The sequence below is a fragment of the Anabas testudineus genome, chromosome 10, assembly GCF_900324465.2.
Source record: "Anabas testudineus chromosome 10, fAnaTes1.2, whole genome shotgun sequence".
NCBI classification, from domain to species: domain Eukaryota; kingdom Metazoa; phylum Chordata; class Actinopteri; order Anabantiformes; family Anabantidae; genus Anabas; species Anabas testudineus.
Genome location: NC_046619.1, coordinates 7756256 through 7778799, shown reverse-complemented (window position 1 = coordinate 7778799; position 22544 = coordinate 7756256). Strand labels below are relative to the sequence as shown.

The 22544-nt window shown below is 42.1% G+C and overlaps 2 protein-coding genes across 5 annotated transcripts; both read right to left on the bottom strand.

Annotated features, from left to right (window-relative positions):
- Nucleotides 1-129: 129 nt before the first annotated feature.
- LOC113160418 (cytoplasmic polyadenylation element-binding protein 4-like) lies at nucleotides 130-11403 on the bottom strand. 4 transcript variants are annotated; one of them, XM_026357655.1, is made up of 11 exons: nucleotides 11292-11403; nucleotides 9216-10331; nucleotides 9007-9102; nucleotides 8124-8217; nucleotides 5173-5196; nucleotides 4760-4936; nucleotides 4462-4551; nucleotides 4209-4327; nucleotides 3537-3651; nucleotides 3265-3446; nucleotides 130-3079 (listed from the first exon to the last, which is right to left on the bottom strand). In XM_026357655.1, the coding sequence occupies exons 2-11, from the start codon at nucleotides 10278-10280 to the stop codon at nucleotides 2852-2854; spliced, it is 2190 nt and encodes a 729-aa protein (XP_026213440.1). In that variant the 5' UTR covers nucleotides 10281-10331; nucleotides 11292-11403; the 3' UTR covers nucleotides 130-2851. The 4 variants fall into 4 exon arrangements, with proteins under 4 accessions (XP_026213440.1, XP_026213441.1, XP_026213442.1 ...); XM_026357656.1 differs by having other exon boundaries at nucleotides 8124-8214; XM_026357657.1 differs by lacking the exon at nucleotides 5173-5196.
- Nucleotides 11404-15114: 3711 nt separating this feature from the next.
- Nucleotides 15115-21680, bottom strand: stc2a (stanniocalcin 2a). The gene is made up of 4 exons (XM_026357009.2): nucleotides 21318-21680; nucleotides 19064-19206; nucleotides 18234-18445; nucleotides 15115-18039 (listed from the first exon to the last, which is right to left on the bottom strand). The coding sequence occupies exons 1-4, from the start codon at nucleotides 21454-21456 to the stop codon at nucleotides 17676-17678; spliced, it is 858 nt and encodes a 285-aa protein (XP_026212794.1). The 5' UTR covers nucleotides 21457-21680; the 3' UTR covers nucleotides 15115-17675.
- Between the last annotated feature and the right edge of the window lie 864 nt (nucleotides 21681-22544).

Sequence of the window (22544 nt, the reverse complement as noted above, 5' to 3'; positions counted from 1 at the left end):
GCTCAACTTGCCAGATGTGCCAAAACCGTGCTCTCACTCAACAATGGCATCGGGCATGAGAGTCGCACCTACTAGAAGAAAATGAAACATTCAAGCCTCAACTGCTGTGAATTAAAATCATACATATGATTCTTCCTGACAGCTGTTTTATTCGTTCAACATCTCACATTACAAATACTTCAAATGTATGCATACAGTTACAAACAGTTGGCAGCAAATGAATATATGACATTAGATCTTTGTTTTACTTCATTACTACAAACCAACTATAAAAACTGACGTCCGTTTGTAGCGTAAATTAAACAGGAAGAAAATATAAAAATCGGAACTTACGTATAAATGTGAAATGACTTAATAAAAATCAAAATGATATCAGGTAAAAAAAAAAAAAAAAAAAAAAAGTTAATAAATATAACCTTCCCAGCATACAATTAAAAACTATTGAAATTTTGCAATCAAGTAATACTAACAGACATAATATTCTTTTCATCTGGAAATGGGGAGCACAATACAGCAATTAGAAAAACTAGACACGTCAACAAATTGAACACATCACCTCAAAAATATAAGAAAAGAATCTGATCAAAATGATAGTTATACATTTCAGTTGAAAATATAGCAAATGCTAAATACATTATTGACCTAGTATATACAATGTTTTCAATCACAGTAGCATGGTAGTAGCAAAATAAGTAAATAAGCACAAAACTAATGTTTAAAAATAAATTCAGGTATAAATTAGTCTTTTTTTTCCTTGCAGACATCAGCATGAATGATAGGTAACAAATAATCTGTAAATGACTGCATGATTCATATGGATTAAATGACTTACACCGTGGAGACTTGTTTCTGGAAAGAATAAGTATTGCACATAATGGCTCAAAGTTAACTTGCAACATTAAATCACATTCAGGTTATGTCCCAAAGCATGCCACATCACAAAGGGGGAGGAGGGGGGAGGTCAAGTGATCAAGTCTCCTACTGAGTGTCCTCTACATTGCAAAACGCATCCAAAGTGTTGTCACTGTGTAGATTGCATAAACATCATGTCTGTGTAAGGAAGGCAAACTCCATCATTTAAAGAGAGGCTACAAGAGAGGTGATCTCGAAGAGAGAAGGAAAAGAAAAGGAAAAAGGAGATCTAGTGCATTACATTAGGTCCTGCATTAACACTAGCCATGTTATTTCTGTATTACATTATGCATGCCAAGAATAAGTAGAACTTACAGGCAGTCCCAGAAAGAGGATCTAAATATTCAAACAGCTGATACCCACTCCGGTGATAGAAGGGAAGATTTCACATTGACCAAAGCCAAAACATGTACCCTACTGATAATCTTACTGACTACACCTAGGAGTGAAATATCATAATATATTTTCAAGACTATCAAAATCAGTTTAGAAAGGTCTTGTCATGCCTTAGGATCCTGTAATTATGTTATTAGAACAGAGGAAAACCCATATATGACTGGCTACTGATAGCCTTCATTATTTTTTTTATCTACAGAATCACACTGATGCACCAGACGATTTTCAGATTTACCAGCACTTAAATATATAAAAGCTAATTGAAAATTATATTCATATCATTCATTTTCTTTTTTTAAATTAAGTTTACCATAAATGCAGATCTCTTAGTAACAAAGGTACAAAATTATTTTTCACCAAGTGAAAAAAATGAGGTATTGCAAAAGGAGTTCTCCCATCTGTGAAAAATGTGCCTAAAATGACTATTGAAAAAAATATTTAGAAAAGTAGTGCATAATAAATGTATATATGTTCATGACAAAATAATCAGCTATAAAACACTGTACAAAAATCAGCAGGCCATGTATAAAATAATATCTTTATCTCTGTGACAGCAAATTCTAGCTACTACCATATCCAACCACAACACTTGTGATAGAAGCTCCAGTCATGGTAGAGCGTGCAGTGGTACATCATGAGAACAGCTTGGGGAGACTGGACTGTGCATTCCCATTAGTTTGTACTACATTAGCATGTTAGCTTCCAGTGCTAATATCCCTGACAATATAAAGTGAGCAAATACTACTGCCAATACCTGAGCCCTGAGGGCTGTGTCGTTATTAGTTGAAACCTACAAACTGAAACACCAGCCTTTCCCCCGTCGTAACATGAGGGGACATTATGCTGAAAACCCTCAGACCAACATCCGCTTTTGATGATGTATTTTAGGCCAATCTTTGGTTTGCTCTTTCTGGTTGCAAAGTGTCGACTTTTAAACCAAGACCTAAAAACACATGCCAGCAATCTCAACACGTGTGCCAGACTGAGGGGAGATTTTGTTTTGTGACATGGCCAGAAGCTGTCTGACAATCTGAAACAGTGTTCCTCCTCCATTCAACCCAACCTTTTGCACTCAACCTTTGGTAAATGGTACAGTTGTTCTCTAATCCTGCAAGCAAAAAGTAAGAAAATGCACCCTTCTGAAACTCAACTTCCATAGTATACTGATTTAGGTATGATAAAACTCACTTAAATTTTATGTTACTCTTGACAACAAATGTAAGCAGCTTTGCCAGCTAGCACAAAAAAAAAAAAAAAGTACAGTCAAGTCAGAAAACGCCTAAATCCAAATCTAATGCATCCAAATGCTCATGCACACATGTCAAAACATAAATGGGATTTTGCTCTCTTAGCATTTACTTCTTTTTGAAGGCCCAATTTAAAAAAAAATTATAATAATAAAAAATAAATTAAGTATTTTGCTTTTAACTTAAAAGAAAAGTGCATTTATTTTTCATATCATAGCCCATACCCTTTCCCTAACTACCCCTTTCTCGCAATCCCTCCCCGATCATGTGTTGCCTCCCTCCCTTGCCCTCTCGCCTCAGTTCCAGCGGAAGGAGATGTGTCGTGGTCGGTCCCCTCCCTCCTTCACCAGCGGCTTGTGGAACTCACGGCCAGCACGGGAGTGGATGGCTGCCCAGCAGTACTCGCAGTAGTACTGAAGACAGGTCACGTTAGCGCAGAAGAAAGGAGCGAACTTCCCTCCACAGCGGGTGCCCTGGCACTCATCACACAGCTGGTCGTCCAGGACATATGGCTTGACTTCCACCTGAGAGGAAGAGATGAAATGGATGACATAAAAACTGCGTTAAAATGGAGGTCGAGAAAAACGTGAAGGCAGACACAGCAGCATGTTGAATAACTGGACATTAATATTTCACAATAATATGAATATTTCCAAGCTTCATGTTCTTAAGATCAGAACAGAAAGCTACCAATATCAGATCAACTTACCCGTTTATCAATCTCCCCATGCTGCAGTTGAACAAATCGGGCACTAATGGCTGCAATGTAGCTTTGCTGATTGGAGAAGGCCACTCGCCCCGCCCCTTTTGGATACTTGAGTTCAGGGTCAGTGTCGATCCCCGCATAACACACTCCCCCATAAAGACGGTCCATGATCATAGCGAGCTCCACTGGAAAGGTGATGCACAATAACAAATGAATGGTGTTAAAAATGTGCAGTGATTAAAATGCAGCACAAACAGTGGTTACCACACACATACCTGCACGTAGGGGACGAGGGACACCTCCGACAAAGATAGTCTTCCTCGGATCCAATGGCTGAGAGCCATCCATTACAAAGTCACTGTCATTTAGGTTCCAGGGCCGAATCTGGACCTACCCAAACCAAGAGGGGGAAAAACAAAAAGAACCAAAAACATCATTTTTCTTTCTGTCAGCGAGATACAATTTGGACCGAAATCAAAATGAACATTGGCTTGCTGCTTATTTAAATTTCTTTGGTTAAATTTCCTGCCATTGCAGGATGTCATCAGCTGTGGCCAGGGATTTTTGCAAGAAGCCACTTGAATGAAGTAAAACATTTGCACCACATGTTGAGGTCACTGTTTTTACATTTGTCACCTTCAGTATTATGGGTGCAAAATATGCAAACAGATCAGTACCACTAAAATATTTTACTTTTGTACATGTTATTAGTCTAACTCTGAGAAAAGAACAATAAACAGAGCCCAAAATCAAAATGGCTGATGGATTATCACAGTAAATCCCTTGTTTGAATATGGGAGCTGCAATAAACTTTCTAGTTTTCTGAGATGTGACCATAAAACAACACAGCAAAGACCACTTATGGCTTTGAAGCCCTGTGTTACTTCTGTGCTTTGGGCAAGCAGGATAGCAAGTATGTGGAAAATGTGGCACCGAAATATACTTACAGGTTTGTCTTTGATGGTGGGGCTGGAGACACACAGGTAAAGCTTCCCATCCTCCTGAATGCAGGCATCAATTAAAGCCTGAACAGAGCTCTCATCTTGGAACAGCAGGAAGGCGTATCCTGGAAAGGTTGTGCATATGGAACAATAAACACATGCGCGCTCGCACACACACACACACACACACCAATGTGCACTGCTGTTATGCTGTAGAGCAAACAAACTGGAACACGTTTTTGAATATGGTTTGACTCACCTTTAGGAGGAAAATAGGACTTGCTCTCTGCCTTGTGAGGCCAGTCAACAAACAAATGACCAAATCGACGGAAACTGGCAGTGATTTCATCTGAAAAATGAAAGTCACTCAAAATCAGTAAGCAAATCAGTCCGCAGTACATGACTATTCAAAGGTCTGAGGCCACTTATACATTTTTGTAAGAGAAGCTGATTTTATTTGTTCATCACAATATCAACAGACTGATTATCATCAACATTTCTCCTAAGTCACAATTTTATAGCATGTGAAGCATCTACTGTAGCTGTAATATCTTCACCTTCGTCAATGTCTGGGGGGAGCCCTCCAACAAACACCTTGCGAGAATACCGCTCCACACGTTCACCATTAAGGTGGTGGAAACAGTGGGCTGAGCCAAGGCCAGGAAGCCCCTGGTCACTTGACTCGTCATCTCCAAAAGAGCGCTCATCTTCCATGGGGAACAGAGAGGAATGGCCTATTGGAGAGAATGATCTCGATTATCACTATGGAAGTCAAAACGAACTTTGAGACTTGAAATAAAAAGGTTAAATATTACAATTAGCACGAGGTGGTAACAGCATTCAAGAAGAATAATCAGTGACAATAACTAAATTAAGCAGACAGACAAACACAAACACAAGTCCTCATTTCAGGCCTCATTACCACTTTTTAAACAAGAGAAAAAAAAAAAGCCATGTTCATAAACTTTACCTCGTCTTCTTCCGTAACTTCTTGCTGCATGTGAAACACACAAAACACTCTTAAGATGACTTTTTAAAAAAAGGCAAATGATAGAAGAGATAACAGAGTAGTAGAACAGACAATATGACTTCTACAACTTGGAGGCAACAGCTGTGTTTACCAATTATAAATAACATCAGACTGCTATTATTTAAATTTTTATAGTAGAAAGTCAACAGAGATTAAATCTATTAAATATGACAATATGTAGTAACAATCCCACGTCACTGAATTAGTTATTTACTGTATGTAATCAAACTAAAGGCAACATGCACTTGTTTTACACAGTCAGTGACTGTTAATAATAAAATGCTCATCATTATCCATGGAAGATTGGCGACAGGATTTATATAGCACTATGAACTAGTGGTCGACCAATATGCTTTTTTTATGCACAATGGCAATCTCTAGAGAGCTGGAAGCCAATTACAACTGAAACACAAATAGTCAGTGCATTTTCATCATAAGCGGAAATACAATGCCCATTCACAGCATCACCCCATCATTTCAATAAGACTCTGCAATGACAACATGTATTCCCGTCCAGAGATGCATAACTTTTTTGATGGGAGAGTCGCAAAGTCTTCTCCAGCACATCCCAAAGATTCTTAATGGGGATAAGGTCTGGACTCTGTGGTGGCCAATGCATATGTGAAAATGATGCATCATGCTCCCTGAACCACTCTGTCACAATTTGAGCCTGATGAATCCTGGCATTGTCATCTTGGTATATGACTGTGACATCAGGGAAGTAAAAAAAAAAAAATCCATTGATGGAATAACCTGGTAATTCAGAACCATGCGTATCGGTCATTTTTTTCCCGACCACATTTCTTCCTTGAAGATGACAGTTCACCACTATCCTTCCAGTTTTACGCGTTTTATTTTGAACTATTTGACTTTTCACTGATTTTTAAATTGCACATACATTAACAAGTCAGGTGAAACGACATACAGTTGTCACCTGGGCTCCCTCTGTTCTCCTGGCAGCTATCCCCTCTGTGTGAAGGACTTGAGCCCATCCAAGGTCACAGAGATTAGAGGCGGCTAACTAACTGTGTTTCAGATCTGCTAATCTCACTAACTGCTCTTTTCAAGTGTTGACCCAAATCATTTTTCACATTCATACACAGTAGTTATCTCTTTCATGTACATGTGACATGCTGCCAGCATAGGGTGCTGATGAGTCTGCAGACATTTTTATTAACCAGCTAGCACGAGTGCAGACAACAGCCAATGACTATTAATTAGAAATGTCAAAAATCAGCCCGATTAATTGGTCGACCTATAAGAATATAAAAATAAAATATTTTAAAGATAAATATTTTCCTAGAAGTCTCATTTTATTTCAGTAACCCATTTTGTTCATGAACCACAACAGTTTTGGCCCATATAACCCTTACTTGGGTTCCTTTGTTACAAAAAAGGTACTGAAAGCACCTCAGTAGCCGTTAGAATGTGATTTCTGATTCAATGAAAAACTTAGCAAAACAAGTGTAGTCTGACCTAATTTTCTAAGAGAAGAACTTAAACATTAACATCATGTGTGATGATGCAGATGCAGAAACAGGTCTACTGGACTGCTGCAACTTGTAAAATAAAAAACACCCCAAAAGTTGTGTAGGAAAACAATTAAGCTGGCCACATTTTCTTTGCATCTGCATTTGACAGGCATTAATTTTAAGACCTGACGTCTATCACAGCACTACAAGTTTGTATTCATGTTATTTAAATAACATTCATAGAGGTCAAACTCACTAAAGAGACACTGCAGCTTCCTGCACAAGAAAAACAGCGAAGGCTTCAGAACAATGTGTCCTGAAGTTATTCCTTACTGGACAAAAAATTGCATTAACTAATTTCCTTCATAAATAGCTTCCCCACTCACCAACATTATAATGAATGTATTCTGTTCTATATCTACATTTCACAATCCCTTTTTAGCACACATTTATGGAAAGTGTGAAGGATTTGGCAGAGAAATCAAATACTGAAATAAGTAAAAAACAATAAATATTTGCTTGAAAACTGACAACTGTCCAAACGGATCAAATTTTGATTAATAAAACCAAGTGATGGAAAACACAGGATTTTATAAACAGTCAAGTTTATAAAATCCTTCAGTCAAGGAAGGAACATGCATCAATTGGCCTAAATAAGTATGAGTAGAGCTGGCTGTGATGGAAAAAGAGGTTCTGGCAGCCAGAAATGTAAATGTTAATAAGAGAAAGTGAAGCTGTAAAAACAGCCCATGCTGTTGTTTTTACGAATTTATTTTTGAATCTTGAATCTGTAATTATGGGGAATAAAATAAATGTTCTGTAATATGAGACTGAACTGTAACTAATCCAATTGATTTTGATTCATGTTACAGTCAAATCAGGTGTATGAATGTAACATGTAGAGTTTTGTACCAATGCTGGGAGAAAAAAAAACATGTTTAAACAAAAACCTTTGCATTAGGATACTTTTACTACCAGCATTTTTTTCATAGGACAAAACTGAGTTGTTTAACCTAAAGCAGTTGAGTACATAATTTGGATTTAAAAAGAGGACCCCTCTCATCAAACAATCTTTCTAGGCATGCAATCACTGTTAATTATTATCTAATTAGGTTATGTTGCAAAAAAATTAATAAAAAACATCAAAATATCCATTTGCAACTGTAATAAAGATGTCAGGTTCTCCTAAAGTCTTGACATAATATATTGTCAATATTGTGACCAACACAAAATTTCTGTTATCCATCCAACAATTAGCATTAATGTTTAAACTTAAAACCTGTCGTCAATGCAGTCAACGATATTAAATAATAAGCAGTTTCTACTTAATGTCAAGCACATGCGACAGACAGCTGTATTTATCTACAGCATCAGGAAAAAAGCTATCCCTTTCTCACTATTGTTAGTGTGTGAACCAACCTTTCAAGGAATCCTGCTCAGCCCTCATAATGTCAATCAGAGAGTTCTCCAGAGAATGCATACTGAAACCATCAAAGGACCGTGTCCGCTCCTGCTGAAAGAAAGGAAGACAACAATTAGCCTCCTCACTTCCCACCATCTAAAGCAACACAAGCTGCAAGAGTACTGACATAGTTTGGCTTGTCTGTAATAGCTATTACAAAACTGCAGAGAATATCCCTGTAGACACCTTCAGCGGAAAGCACTGTAAACAGGAAATGGAGCTACAGAAAACTTACCTGCATATCTATGAAATCAAAAAAAGCATCTGTCCAATTCATTATTTAGATGATATCCAAATATCATTGCACCACATCAAATTTAAATTAATGCAATTAATTAAATTACATAGTCCAAGGTAAAAATGAGTATTAAAATGACTAAGAATAGCTAAAATGAGCAATACATAACTCAAGTGAGGTTGCATCACTGTATTTAAACAGGATGAGAGCATGCAAAGCTACAGTTGAGAACAAGACTTCTCAAATCAGGACAAGAGGAAAGCCATGTGATGAGAGCAGATGATAAGACTGCTCTTACACAAGCCAATGATCTAGATAAGACCTAAGGCAAAAGTAAACAATAAGTTTCAATTCATCCATTGAGCTGGCTTAGCTCTAACATATCCTGCTTTGCTCAGTGGCTTAATTGTTACATCTCATACAGATGAGCAAGTTTAAAAGAATTAATTTAATTTGTCCCTGAAGAATACGTTAGATATATTTTGTGATACTAAGGGACCTTAGTTCATGTCTGTTGTCGACTCCAAGAAGTTAGTGTATGAGAATTATTTTGTCTGATGCTTAAAAGAACAGAGTTTTACTGACCGTATACTAATGCATACCTGGAAAGGGTAGACGCTGTCACTGCGGCTCATGCTGTCTTCCCAGCCCTTGTGTGTGAAGCCAGAGCTGTTTCTGGAGAACTTCTGAGATGGAACCTGGAGGACAGATGATGAGTTTCATATACATCTCCTAACCAAATGTATTGTGTAAACCAATTCATTCAAAATTTGCTTCATATCTGCGTTATAGTTCTGACAATCTCATCTACCTGGTTGTTGGGGAAGGACTTCTTCAGTGGAGAGATGGAGTTAAGGCCTGTCATGCCTCCACCTACCCCCCGTCGGTACTCTCGAACCCCCTGTGTGCCTCCCCAGCCACCATAGCCACCGGGGCTCCAGGAAGTAGATGTGGGAGTTGAGGGGCTCTGGTAGCTTCCCCAGGGTGAGGGGGGTTTGTTCTGGGCAGGAGTGAGGTGGGGCAGCTGGGTAAATGGTCCAGTGCGATGGGGATGTGGGGGAAAGGAGGGTTGGGGTTGATGAGGGCTAGCTGGGGAGCGCCGGTGCTGCTGTGGCACACCCTGACCATGGGGGTGATAATGCTGGGGGTGAGGGGTGGGTGGGTGGTGCTGGGAGACTGGTCCAATCTGAGGGGAGAAACTACCCCCTGCTCCAAAGCCAGGCCCAGCATGGTGGGAGAAGTTCTGGAATAGGAGGTGAGGCCCGTTGGCGTTGGAGCCAGCTGGACCAAAGAACCCTCCAACATCTTCCCCTACCACTGGAGACTGGGTGGATGGGACAGCAGGGGACCAGTTGTTGAAGCTGGTCAGCGAGGATGAGGAGGAGGTGGATTGGGCACAGCTTGTACCCATCCCAAGGCTGTCCTGGTAGTCGAACCCACTCAGCACCGGGGACTCCACCCTCAGCTTCTCCTTACCACTGCTGCTCTCTAACGAACCCTTCTCCAGTGAGCCATCTTCAGGCAGAGCACCCTCAAGCTCTCCTAGGCCTCCGCCAGCCTCCTGCTGGCCGGGTGACAGGGCCTGTGGCTGGGTCTGGACCTGAGACTTCTCCTGCATGTCCTGGAGGTCCAACGCCTTGGACTTGTCTGCCTCCAGAATCTCATCTTGCATGTTACTGTGCTGGGCTACAGCGGGGAACAGCCAAGCACTGCCCCCATTAGTGGAGCAGGTGTTGTTTACGAAGGTAGGGGGGCTGGGGGGATTGGAGGGGTGGTGAGGGTGCTGGGGTTGCAGGTGAGGAGGGATCCTTACAGGGAAAGCAGATTTGTTACCACTGCTGCTCTTTACCAGAACTCCAAACCCGTAGTCCCCCATTTAGGACACCCAGTAAATCTTCAGTTGACTTCTGGCTTTCACCGTCTTATCCTAAAATGTGGGTTGGGGAGGGGCAGGGATAGGGAAAGGGGGAGGGAAAAAAAAAAACACAAGGCCGTTACACCTCAAGCTGATCTGGCCTTCAGAAAAAAAAACAAAAAAAAAAAACAAGCCTCGCCAAACGCAGTGAGTGTGCTTGGGCTGCACCCTGCCTGGTCTTGTGATGCAATCAGTGAGATTAAATCATTGACTTGCGTGGCCACGGGAGGCCTGGATGGCATGTAACACTCAAATAGCAGGCAGGCACGGAAAACACCCAGCACAAGCAGCGCAGACTGCTAACAGCCTGAGCTGCTGAAACTGACGCCTCTAAAGGTCGTTCACGCAGCTAGCAGCAAGCTAACAGCTGCTCCGCCACCTTCCATGTGCCCTATTAATCATGCAGATCCCAGCAGTCATTCTCCACGTATGTTCGTGCATTATAGTTCCTATGAACCCCCCCAAACGCCGAGATGACTTAAGAGCATGACACCTACCGAGTAATCTTCCCTTTTCAGCAATGACCTCGTCATACGCGACCATTTAAATACAGGAAAATGTTGATGACGTCTCCTGTCTGTTCTGAATCTGGGGTAGTTCCCTTCAGCAAGCCGCTAGGCTAGGATACTAGCCGACAGCCGCAGAGACGTGGGAGCATATTTGCAAAACCAGCTGGGCAGCAATAAACGCATCCAACGACTACGACGTCGCTCGAAGTTTCGTCAACGTACACGACACCGTTATCGACGACAGCACGACGACGACATTTGCCAGGACATGGCAGTTAGAAGTTGGAAATGGGGTATGGCTCTTTAAACGACCTCGTCTGTTTCGTGTCCTGTGTGTTCAATGTCACACAGCCGACTAACCCTTGTCATCATTTTCGCATTTTGAAATAACACAACGCAAGCGCGACCGCATCTGACCGTATCGGTACACACGCGTACTTAGCAATAAGTGGGGCATAGCTACCTTCACTTCGGCGTCATGACCTTATCGTTTTGATGTTGCCATATTTTAGCGTTTTTCCTTTTTCTGCGTGTCCTAGGCAGCCGGCGTAAATGGTCTCCTCTCTCTTCTAGATGACAGCCGGGCCAGTCGGGACACACTTCCGTCTACAAGCCCCGCCCACCCATCAGCCACCACCCAATGCGAGTCAGGATTTCCCTCATCCGCCACGCCCACTTGGGCCCTACTCTAACGTGGGATTGGGTGATGTCTGTGACGTCACGCTGACAGCACCCCTTTTCAATGAATGGCACATGCACTTGAGACGTTCCGGTCCGGGGAGAGAGAGGGGGACGTCTTGACTCATTATGAGGAAAATATGTTGATGATCAGAAGACATTTCCATCTGATACCCAAATCAACACTGAAAAGATTCTTAAATATAAATACAGTGTACGGCAACAGACTGCAGTCCCCGTCATTCCAAATGCAGATCAGTTAATTTGGTTAAACAAATGTCTTTACCCCTATATCTTCCATTGGCAGTCGCCAGGGCCTACATTTTACTGGCATAGATAGATAGATAAATAATCTAAGCCCACTGCAAAGCACAGCATAGCAATCTCATTAAAATAAGCTGCTGCTATTTTCAGCACATAATCGAGCTTGAGAGCTTGATTATTTTTACTTTGGTCAGATCTGTGCAATGCAATGATCATAACATCATATCATCTTTTCATTTACTGGGATACAGATAATACCTTTATATTTTTATTGGATGTCCAAGTGCAAGCCCAAACAGTTGGTTTCCATTTCTGATTGTTCACCACAAAAGCAAAATGCAAGTGGGGTTAAATTATTTGTCTTTAAACCCACTCATGGGAAAGAAACTTTTAAATTGTTCTACTAATTGTGTCACTATGAATGATTTGGTATTCTGGAATAGGGTATTCTGACCAAACTGTTAAATTAATGTGAATTCTCCAACCACAAATTCCTGTGCAGTTTAGCAATCTTTGTTGTGACTGATGACCTCTGTCTCAGAAATCATTAGCAAAAGTTTCCTTATTAAGGAAACTGTAAGAGGTTCAAAGCAAACCAAAGAATGGCATGGATATGCCATAAAATGGAGAAGAATGTGTTTCTCTAAATACGGGAATGTGCTTAAAACAGCAGACATCCTAAGAAGAGCTATCCAATTATAGTTAACGCTTTCTTAGTCTTTGAAGTATTACTGCTTGCCTGCTTGTTGAGTGTTATAGTCCCTGAAGGCAGACCCACCCTCCATTTGAATTTCTATTCTATTTGACAAGATAAGATCCATTGAGGTTAGCATCATCACAGGTTTTGGTAAGGAAAAGTCACTTACAATAAACGGTACCTAAAAACCAGGTAACAGTTTATAGAATGGAAGCTCAAGCAAGTATTCTGTAGTTGCAGCAACACATATCACCCCACCCCTCTCTCACGTGCTGCAGGGCCTGTCGGGGTGGTTTAACAACACTGCAGTGTGTCTTGAGTTTCTGGTTTCTCGTTAAACATAGCACACTGTTGCTCCAGGTGTTACTGGTTTGATACTCTCAGGCCAGTATCTATCAACTGAATGAGGTAGTTATGGCACTGGTGTGTTCCACCATCTTAAAGTGAGCTGCCACACACGAGCCTCGCTGGGCACAGTGAGTTGTGTCAGCGTTTTCTGCCCAGGGAGCAACACACTCTGCTTTCCCTCATGAAACTGAGCTGTGCTGCAGAGGTTCCACACATTTCATACTGTCAAGAAGGTAGAAATTACTATTCAGACTATTCAGAGCTGTGTAGGACCATCTTTAGTTAGATTTTTTTAAAACTCTATCTTTCCGAGCCCAACAGGACACATGAATAGGGTGCACCCATTCACCCCAGAAGACTCCTAAATGATTCATCCATGGAACTTAGACACCCAGTCATTAATTCATTAATTCACACTGGAGCACAGGAAGACATTCACAAAGCACCCGGAGCCGACTATATCAGGTTTCTCTCCTCAGAGGTGCAGTTTCTCTCCTCTGCCTTTTCTCAGATGTGATGTTGATGCCACCATACTGATAAAGCTCTGCTGCCAATACCAATACCAATCATACAAGCTGGTTTCAGTTAGAGGCCCATTGTTTGGGCAGGAGGTGATCGCCCTCAATGCATCGTCACTGCAGCCTGGGTAACACAGCATTCACTGCATTTCTCCCACGCACTGTAGTCTTAGACAAATGTATCATAACACACTCTGTGGCCCTGTTGTCCATACTGTTTAGTCTGATATATGGCAGTAAATATAACCTGTGTGTGACAGGAATGCCAGCTTATTTAGATATTTTATCATATACATATCAGTCTGTCTTTTCTGTTTCGTCTTCCGAAACAAGCAAAGTTTTTCAGTAGTTTGAGACAAGATCTTCGCTGTGTATAAAGCACATAATGAGTAATCAAATGAAAATGTCCTGCAACAGTACAGTGTGGCATTATTATAAATATGGGTTGGACAAGTTATTTAAACTATTCTGACCTAATCTGAGTCAAGAACCACATTGTTGTCATAATGCAACTTGAGAGCTCCGTTCGTTAGACTGTTTCTGCCTCCTAAACACACATTTCTTCCACAACACTTGCACACACAGGCCTTTGTTAACAAATGTAAGACTTACGCACAAACTAAGATAAGCCAGATGACATAATCACAGGTATTTTTACCTTTTCCTGGGCAACAGAGGACAGCACATAGGCTACATATATGAATAGCTATGTTGACATTTTGTCTAACTACTTTGTAGTTGTTTCTGTGACTACACTGAATTTTATCGGTGGCATGAGTCTTTAACATAAAACACAACAAAACTGCATCCGTTTATCGTTATTTGCTTGTCTGGTGACATATTATCCATGTAGTCTTGGTATTGTCCTCTTAGAAAATAAAAGAAAAGGAAGTTAAGACTGTTAGATTCCAAATCCAAATCAAACTCTGATATATCAGATGCTTATAACTATTCATTTCAGCTTTAAAAACATTTTCTCATGCAAGTAACTCAACTCGCCCACTGTAAAAATGAAACAGTCAGACCTGCTCCCACCATCTGCTTTCATTAGCAGAGACATGCCACCACCCAGTGGTCATTTTGCATCACTACATATAATCAGAGTTGACTTGAGGAAAGCTGTTTGGGGGCTGTGGTATTCAGTGCAATGCAGATTCACAGTGATCCGCAGAGGCGCTGATATTGCAGAAGCAGTAGGATATGTTATGACACGACATTTGACCTTATTCCTTCCCTGTCACACTACAAACAAACTGGAGCAAATAAGGGCAGGAGCTGTGAGGCCAGCTTCCACCTCCAATACATTTTAGTACACTCAACTTGTCTCTAGAATAACTTAAAGCTCCAACACAAAAGCTGTTGGAAGTATACCTTTCCTATCAGTGCACTGTCTAAATGTTTAGTGAGGCAATGTACACTGTTGGGACAACTCATAAAAACTGACACCATGAACCCACCCCCAAGCATTGCGCACAATCCAGAGCTACTGACGTCAATGTTTAGGTCTTTCAATAGGGAAGATATTTCCAATCCTTGAAACTTTAAACACAGGCTGTATTTCAATGTCAAATGGAGGCGGCAAGCCAGGCGAGAGTAGGGTGTCTTTTAACCTGTGTGTATACCTGAGACGTCGGGGCCTTCTCTGCTGGCCTGCTTAGAGGAGGCTAAATGTTTGACCTCCTGTGTGGATTCTTCATCTTTTGCTGTGCCACGAAATTGTATCTGGTCACGCTGCGCCGATATAATTACAAACTATATGGACAAATACAAGACGTACAAAATACAGACAAAAATATTTTAATGACGACAAGATACATCTGACTTCATGAGTCTGAAGATATTTATAAGATCATAAGCGCAATGTCTTACAAATGAGTTACAAACTCCTAAACCACGTTTTTCCATTTTCAACAGCTAAAGCAGAATCCTTGTGCTTAAAACACAGAATGTGGTGATGGAGTACTAACAATAGAGGAAACACGGTTAGTTTTATTTTACTCTGAATACATACAGAAAGTCCATTCAAAACACATTATCAAACTTAATGACAGAAAGCTGAACAGATTGTCACTTTACACACATACAGTACATTCTCAATAGGATTAGCTTATGTCTCGAGCTGGGATGTCACAAAAATCCCAACTTCCACACAGAATAAAAAACAAAAGCATGAAAGCCCCGTCGATGCTTCAAACCCCTTGGAGCTTAAAACAACCTCTAAATGACTGGGAGGAAAAACATTATCTTACTGTAAGTACATCAGAAAATAAAGTGAAGAGTCCTAAACCGAGCCACAAAATCGGAGCACTTTCTATCTCGCACCAAGTGCTCCCCAGCATGCTGTGTAAAGTGTGTGTGCCTGAAATGGTCAAAGCCTGTGTCTGTAACCTAAAGGAGGAGGAAAAAAAGAAGAACGCCAGGAGAAGTGAAGACAGAGTGAATCATCACATTTAAAAAAAGAAAAAAAGAGTTGGGTATGTCTCTCTCCTCCTTGCTCCGCTGCTCCTCTCTGCCTTGCTGTGTTGCTGGCTCTTGGCTGTGGCCCAGAGGAATTCTCTGGTGGCCTCGGTAAATATAACATTTGGAATAACAGTACCAGAGCCCCCGTGTGTGGACTTAACCCAGTTCCTGGGTCCTGTGCTGCCTGCGGCTTCAACGGGCAGAATACGTAGTACATTCTTCATGTCTCTCCTGACCTAGGTAAGGGACCAAAGAGGAATAAGGGCTATTTTAGAGAGGCCAGAGATCTGGAGGGTTTCTTTTAGGTCTTTCCTGTCCAAAGGGAGACCAGAGCATGGCCCTTTCTCAAGAAGAGGCTCGATCTAGTCATAAAAACAACGATGGGATACAGAACTCCGTGTGCTATGGTTAATAAAGAGAGCCAGGCTTGCTCAAAATGAAACAGCCATCTTTTCCTCGCTGTGTTCGGTAAGGTCTAATTAGAGACCTGCAGCTTATTGTCAACCTGCAGCAGTCCAACACAAACTGACAATCATCCAAAGTGCAAAATCTAAGACTTCTGTGGCTCAACATCATTGCGAAATAGCTCGATGTTTAATCTACCCATGATGAAGTATCAGCCATTCACTTAAAATCACAGATAAGCGGTCAGTGTGGACATGAACAAGTTTAGGCACCTTGATGTGTGTGAATTTTTTTTTTTTTCTACATTTAAAAGGACTTTGAATCGAAAAACTTGAAACGAGCATCTTCTCATTGCTGCAGTTCACTGATAGCTGACAGATGGAAAATCAACTCAAAGAGAATATAACGTTAGACAGTGAATCAAGAACAATCCTGAAGCTGTACACATTCATCTGTAATGTCGCCGTAATGTTGCATCCAAATGAGACACTTCAGAGTAGCACTAACACTTAACGAAACAAAGAGACCCTAAAACCGAGTCTGCTATTTTAGTCTCCCGTTCATATGTTGCCCAGACAGCAGGGCTCGGTGACATCAGAGATCAGTCTTAGCTGTCTTCATCCTAGCTTTATGAGAGACCTTTTCGATGCATACAAGTGTGAAATAAATGTCCATATTCATAGTATTACATTTGCATCCTCTTTAGAGTGGACTTCCATTTTCAGAACGCACTAGTTTGTTGGCTTCATGGCCATCATGCACTAAAATTCATATGTGCCAGAACTGGACTTGAAACCTGTACAACTTGTATTTAATCATCAAGTATCTATAATTATAATACACATTCCCACTTTGAAACAACAAATAGTGTATGTTACATATCTACAGACTGATGTGTGATGGGTGCAATACTGTGAGGAGAACAACAGACAGCACACCATGTAGTGTAAGTCAGTATTGCATATTGTAACTATATTTATACATGTTTATATAAATATAGATAAGTATATTTCTATGTACAATTTGATATTTCAACATTGCATAAAGAATAAAATAAATAATACAAATATAATCAAATCGTACAGTTGTATGATTTGACAAATGCTATATTAGAGCCAAAATACTCCTAACAGTTGAAATAATGATGATAACAATTATTATTAAATTTTAAAAAACCATGGCCTACTGTCTGGCATAACAGTATAAGCTACACCACAATTACCCTGCAAGTTTACCATGTGGGACTGCTGGAATGACTGGAGAGGGTGGAATAAGAACAGGAAAAGTTGGGGTTTGTTTCCTTCTGCTCAGTCTGTCTGGGAATTAGTATGTGTGTGGATAAGTGTGTGTGTGTGTGTGTGTGTAAGTGTAGGAGTGTGTGTGTGTGTGTGGTATTGTATAGAAGTATTCATAAGTCTGCAAGTGTGATTTTTAAATGATGTAAGTGGGTCAAAGGTTGGGATAGTCTCCTGTGCTTTCACCTCCGGATGTCAGTGGCCTCGGGGTCTTCCTGCTCAGCCGCCACTCTGGCTTCTGGGCTCTGGCGACGCGGTCCCTGGCTGCGATTGCGTGGGTGAGCGCTGAAGCCCGCTTTGCCAGCTTTGTCCTTGTCACCTTGCCGTGTGGAACGGGGCTGCTCCGGCTCGGTGTGGGAAGGCAACGTGCGCCGGTGGTGTTCAACTGCAGTGCTTGCGGAAGACGGGGCGAGGGAGGAGCAGAGACTCAGGCTGTCGCACAGAGCCCCCCAGTTTTGCTCACACTGTAGCCGCACGCTCCGTGTCAACGCCTCCTTCACCTCCTCGCCACAGCTTAGAAGAATATTGACCAACTCCACATATGGACTGGGCAGAGAGAGGCAGATCATTGACATGTGGCCTGTGATTTAATGTTTGGAAGCACAATACACCATCCGGCAAGTGGCAGGAAGAAATGTGATTGTACTATAACTATACGTGGAAGAACAGAACTAACTGGCAGAGGAGTCCAGGAAAGGCAAACAGTCACAGATAAAAGAAGGGACAGACCAACTACTCACCCTTTAGGGAAGAGATCTTGGAAGTGGATCATCTCCACCATGACGGCCACATTCTCTTTAGCAGCAGAGCACAGGTTGTGTTTGATGTAACACTCCCTCTGCAGCTGGAACACCATCTCCTTAATGGACACACATTTCCTACTGATACAGCTGAACTTGTGCCGGAGCCCGTGTGCCATACATTTCAGAGCATCCTTGATAAATGATTTCCCCTGCGTACACAGAGAGACACATCTGTAAAGGGAACTCTTTTGTTGATGCTGATGCAACTTAGGGGCTCATGCAGTCAAAGGGAACATTTTTTACTTGCACATGCTAACTGTGTAAGTTGTGGTTTCATACATTATGAACATACATTATGCTTTTGGGGCAGAAGAAACTCTGCAGGAATAACTGTGAAGGATGAAATACTTCAGGCTTGTCTGCCATATTAATGTAAGGTCCTAGTATGTGACCCTATAGACATATTAAGAGCCCAGTGTAGACTGGCTTGGCAGGGCCTCAGGCTCTGCTATGTATGAAAAGAGAGCTAACTGGGCTTGTGGCCAGCTGGCTCATGACCCCATGGTCCTAACTGTACATGCATCAGTCCAGTGAGGGGGAAGTGAACTTCCCAAGAGAGGAAACGCGATTATGAGATGAGTGTATGTTTGATTGCACTTCTACAAAAACTGATATGTCTTACGTGTGTTGAAATAAAAATTTAAAAAACAACAGCACAAGTAAACAAATCTGTTCATGGATGACGAGTGTGGAGCAGTGAAAAGTAAAAAGAATGCTGCCTCCAGTTGCACCATCTTTATAGACAGACAGACACATTAGTTTAGTACCTGAGAGTCAAATTTGCCAGCGTTGTGCAGGAACGTCATGCAGATTTCTTGTAGCCCTCGTATCTCGCAGGAGTTATTCTCAAAGCACTCAAACACACCACAGCCGACATCGCCTGCACTCACCAGGCAGTGCTGGATCTCAGCTGGAAAGAGAGAGGAGGTTGGGAGGAGAGGGTGTGTGTGTGTGGGGGGGGGGACCTTATCATCTGTTCACAGCAGAGAAAGCAGCAGATTGTTACAGGGGTGCTGGGAATAAAGATCTTACTCAAAGGCACAACTCCACTTTCACACCGAATGCTGCGCTAATGACACAGCTGATGTGGCATTTAACTATTTGCCCAGTGAGCTTGTTCACAGCCTGCAGCCTGTTTCAGATGATGCAGGGTAGGGGGAAGAAGTATAATTTCCCAAGCTGAGGGGTTCCTGTAGAGGAACACTTGGTGACAGAGATATTACTGTGTCATTCTGCACCACAATTCATCTGCACTGCCTAACATTGAGACGGGATGGTGCATTGCAGATATGGCCTTGACTACTTGCAGAGGGAACGCAAACTGTCATTTCTATTGTCACCTGAAGGTGCATCAACAAGTCTCCTATTAATGCATTTACAGGCAAAATGATATCACAATATTGAGTGTGCACCAGTCACTACGTGAGGGGGTGCAACAGCAGTAATGCAGGCGAAAAAAATAAACTGGGAAATGTTTCAGGACATGTCAGGTGAATACCTAACAGAATCTGCCCCTGCACACCACCGACTGGCTCTCTTTATCTTTACTGCACCCGTGAAAGACAGCAAGGAAACATGAACCATTAATGAAATTACAAAGAGAAACTGAAGGTTTCTGTCCAAGGAGCTGTGGAGTCTATATTATGAGACATGCAAATGCCAGCTGAAGTGAACCTGTGACATAAACTCCTTCTTAGCCTGTGTGACATTGTGGGGAGTGTTTTATATTTAAGTTAATGTGGCACATTTCAGGGTAGGCTGGGAACCAAGCTGCATTACTAAGTAAGAAGGTGATCTTCTATTGTTTTTTTTTTTTTTTTAGGAGAAAACTGTATGAAGCCTTAAACCTGTTTCCCCAACAAGTCGAAAACAGTTTCAGTTTGGCCACATTAACCTTAACTGTTGACCTATGCGAAACATACGCGTGATTTGACTTGGAGCTGATAGCTGATAGCGTGAGAACATTTTCCCTTTAATCGGAAGCGCGCACCACTTGCTTTAAAGAGGACTCTGTGTCGACTACAGCAAATGAAGGATTAAATGTGACTTATTAGAAATTTGGCTTGTCAACAAAGACCCTCTGTTGGGGGGGGGGGGGGGGGGAGAGGCAGGGGAATGAGGGAAGAAGCAGAGCTACTGCAGGATTTGTAGGCACTGAGTTGAACTTTAGTGCGCAGGAAAAGTGAGCCGCTGTCAGCAGTGCTTGTTTTGGCATCACGGGAATGTGCTTGGATCGTACGAGCTTGGCCGCAACGTGCATTGAATTACACAGTGGTGTTACCGGGGGTCTCTGCCTCGGTGAAGCCCGCATTGGAGTGGGTCCCCGTTTGTCAGCGTGGAGGCGAGATTACAACAATTGCGCGCTAATAATTGGACACAAGTTCACACCGTGGGTTTGCAAGTGGCGGCGTGTACGAGAACAGATGAGCCCATGGACAATGACTAAATGTGATAGTAAAGGCTGTGACATTAGTGTTTTGTGTTAATTGGCCACATCAGACTGTTTTCCGCTGCTGGCGCACAGTATCTGAACTCCAGCCGCCACACTACTCCAGTCGTTACTGCTCTACTAACCTGCTTAACACATCACCCGATATTCATTTGAACAGACAGCCTACATCTACAGAACATATGCAAAAAAAAAAAAAAAACCCTGATCCCCCCCCCCCTCTCCAAAAGAAAAAACGCACACGCACTAAAAGTATCGCCTACAGCGCTCGCACACACTACTGCGCACGCACTCCTCGCTGCTGCGCTGCCGTATACATTACCGAGGCTTTCAGAGTAATCGATCAGGGTCACTCGTGTGCACCGCGGCGCCTGGATTTGAATTAAAAACAGGGGATCGTTCAGATCACCCGGCCGTATCTCCTGCAGGGTTTAATATGCAGCCACACACACGCACACACACACACACACGTGTCCGGACAAAACCCCACGTCGATGTTGAAGCGGTTGCCTTTTTTTTTTTTTTTCAAAGAACCTCCACTTTCTTATCTCTACTGACAAATGTTTCCTTACCTGTGTTCTGCAGGGACAGACGTCCTTTCTGGCTCGCAGGTTTCTCCGGTGGGCTGTCGTGAATATCAATATTATCCGATCCCACTACTTGCTCCAGCACTGACAAAACCAGCAGCGCCACAGCCAGTTTGACCAACATTGCGTCTCCGACAGTGCGCTTCGATTCCCAGTAAAGATCCAGCAGTGTGTGTGAGTGAGTGAGGGAGTGAGTGTGTGTGTGTGTGTGTGTGTGTGTGTGTGTGTGTGTGTGTGTGTGTGTGTGTGAGGGTTCACCTTGAATCAGTGATCAGCGCAGCTGCGGCTTGGTGTCTTATGGGGCAGCTGTGGGACTGAATGCATGAGCTGGAAGAGATGCTGCCTATATTTCTCAGAGCCCCGGGTGTCAATTTGGATGAAGGAGTTAAGCAGGTGTTGTCGGTCGGGGCTTCACAACCAATCAGAGACGCAGACATCCACGCCCAAGGTCTTAGGGGAGTGTCCAGTGAAAGTCCCCTTTTTGCCATAAAACTGGTGCCATAAAATATTATTCATGAGTGAGTTTTCTGTGATAGCTCTGGGATGATCAAGCAGGCTTCACAAATTACATCTGCAAAAGTCAGTCCTATTATATCACCTGTAGACCTCTTATAACCCACAGAGACGCTGTAATAGTCATTAAAGGGATCTCATGATTTGCATATTGTGAGATAAAGGTATAGTTCATGTTTGTTCTTGCAGTGTCAGCAGTGACAAGTCAACACACAGTCTGCTTTTTGCCATAAAACAGGCGCACGCATTTAGGCTACAAGGCTAGAGCAGTGGGAGGATCAAGAAATGCCAAGCTTGCCAGCAGACTGGAGAAAATTGAAGCATATAATGTCCAAGTACTCTACATAAAATAGGCTTAGCTTGTGGGTCTACAAGCAACTAAGTCATTAATGCAAGGTAGTAATTACATTAACTGCAGCCTCGAAGATGTCCTGCTCTCACAGAGAGTGGGCGAAAAGTGAAGCTGAAGCAGAAAAATGAACTATACACTACAGTTGTGGAATTGATGTTCTAATAAAAGAGATACAAAAACAAAGGGATAACTGGACTATATATAATGTTATGTAGTCTAATAATATCAGATTGATTTTGATTTTGACCACTTTAACTCACTTCTTTTTATGAAGTGAATATGAAGAGGTCTGTCGCACAATGCCCAGCTTAGTCGGTGACAATGAGGTCTGCTAACCACTACTACAG

What these genes read in the sequence shown, in the direction of transcription:
- stc2a (XM_026357009.2), bottom strand. Translation starts at nt 21,456, where the DNA reads ATGTTGGTCAAACTGGCTGTGGCGCTGCTGGTTTTGTCAGTGCTGGAG. An exon ending in TCTGTCCCTGCAGAACACAG is followed by an intron (nt 19,207 to 21,317) that starts GTAAGGAAACAT and finishes CTCTCTTTCCAG; the next exon opens with CTGAGATCCAGCACTGCCTG. An exon ending in CAAGATCTCTTCCCTAAAGG is followed by an intron (nt 18,040 to 18,233) that starts GTGAGTAGTTGG and finishes CTCTCTGCCCAG; the next exon opens with TCCATATGTGGAGTTGGTCA.
- LOC113160418 (XM_026357655.1), bottom strand. Translation starts at nt 10,280, where the DNA reads ATGGGGGACTACGGGTTTGGAGTTCTGGTAAAGAGCAGCAGTGGTAAC. An exon ending in AGTCCTTCCCCAACAACCAG is followed by an intron (nt 9,103 to 9,215) that starts GTAGATGAGATT and finishes TCTGTCCTCCAG; the next exon opens with GTTCCATCTCAGAAGTTCTC. An exon ending in AAGTTACGGAAGAAGACGAG is followed by an intron (nt 4,937 to 5,172) that starts GTAAAGTTTATG and finishes TCTCTCCAATAG; the next exon opens with GCCATTCCTCTCTGTTCCCC.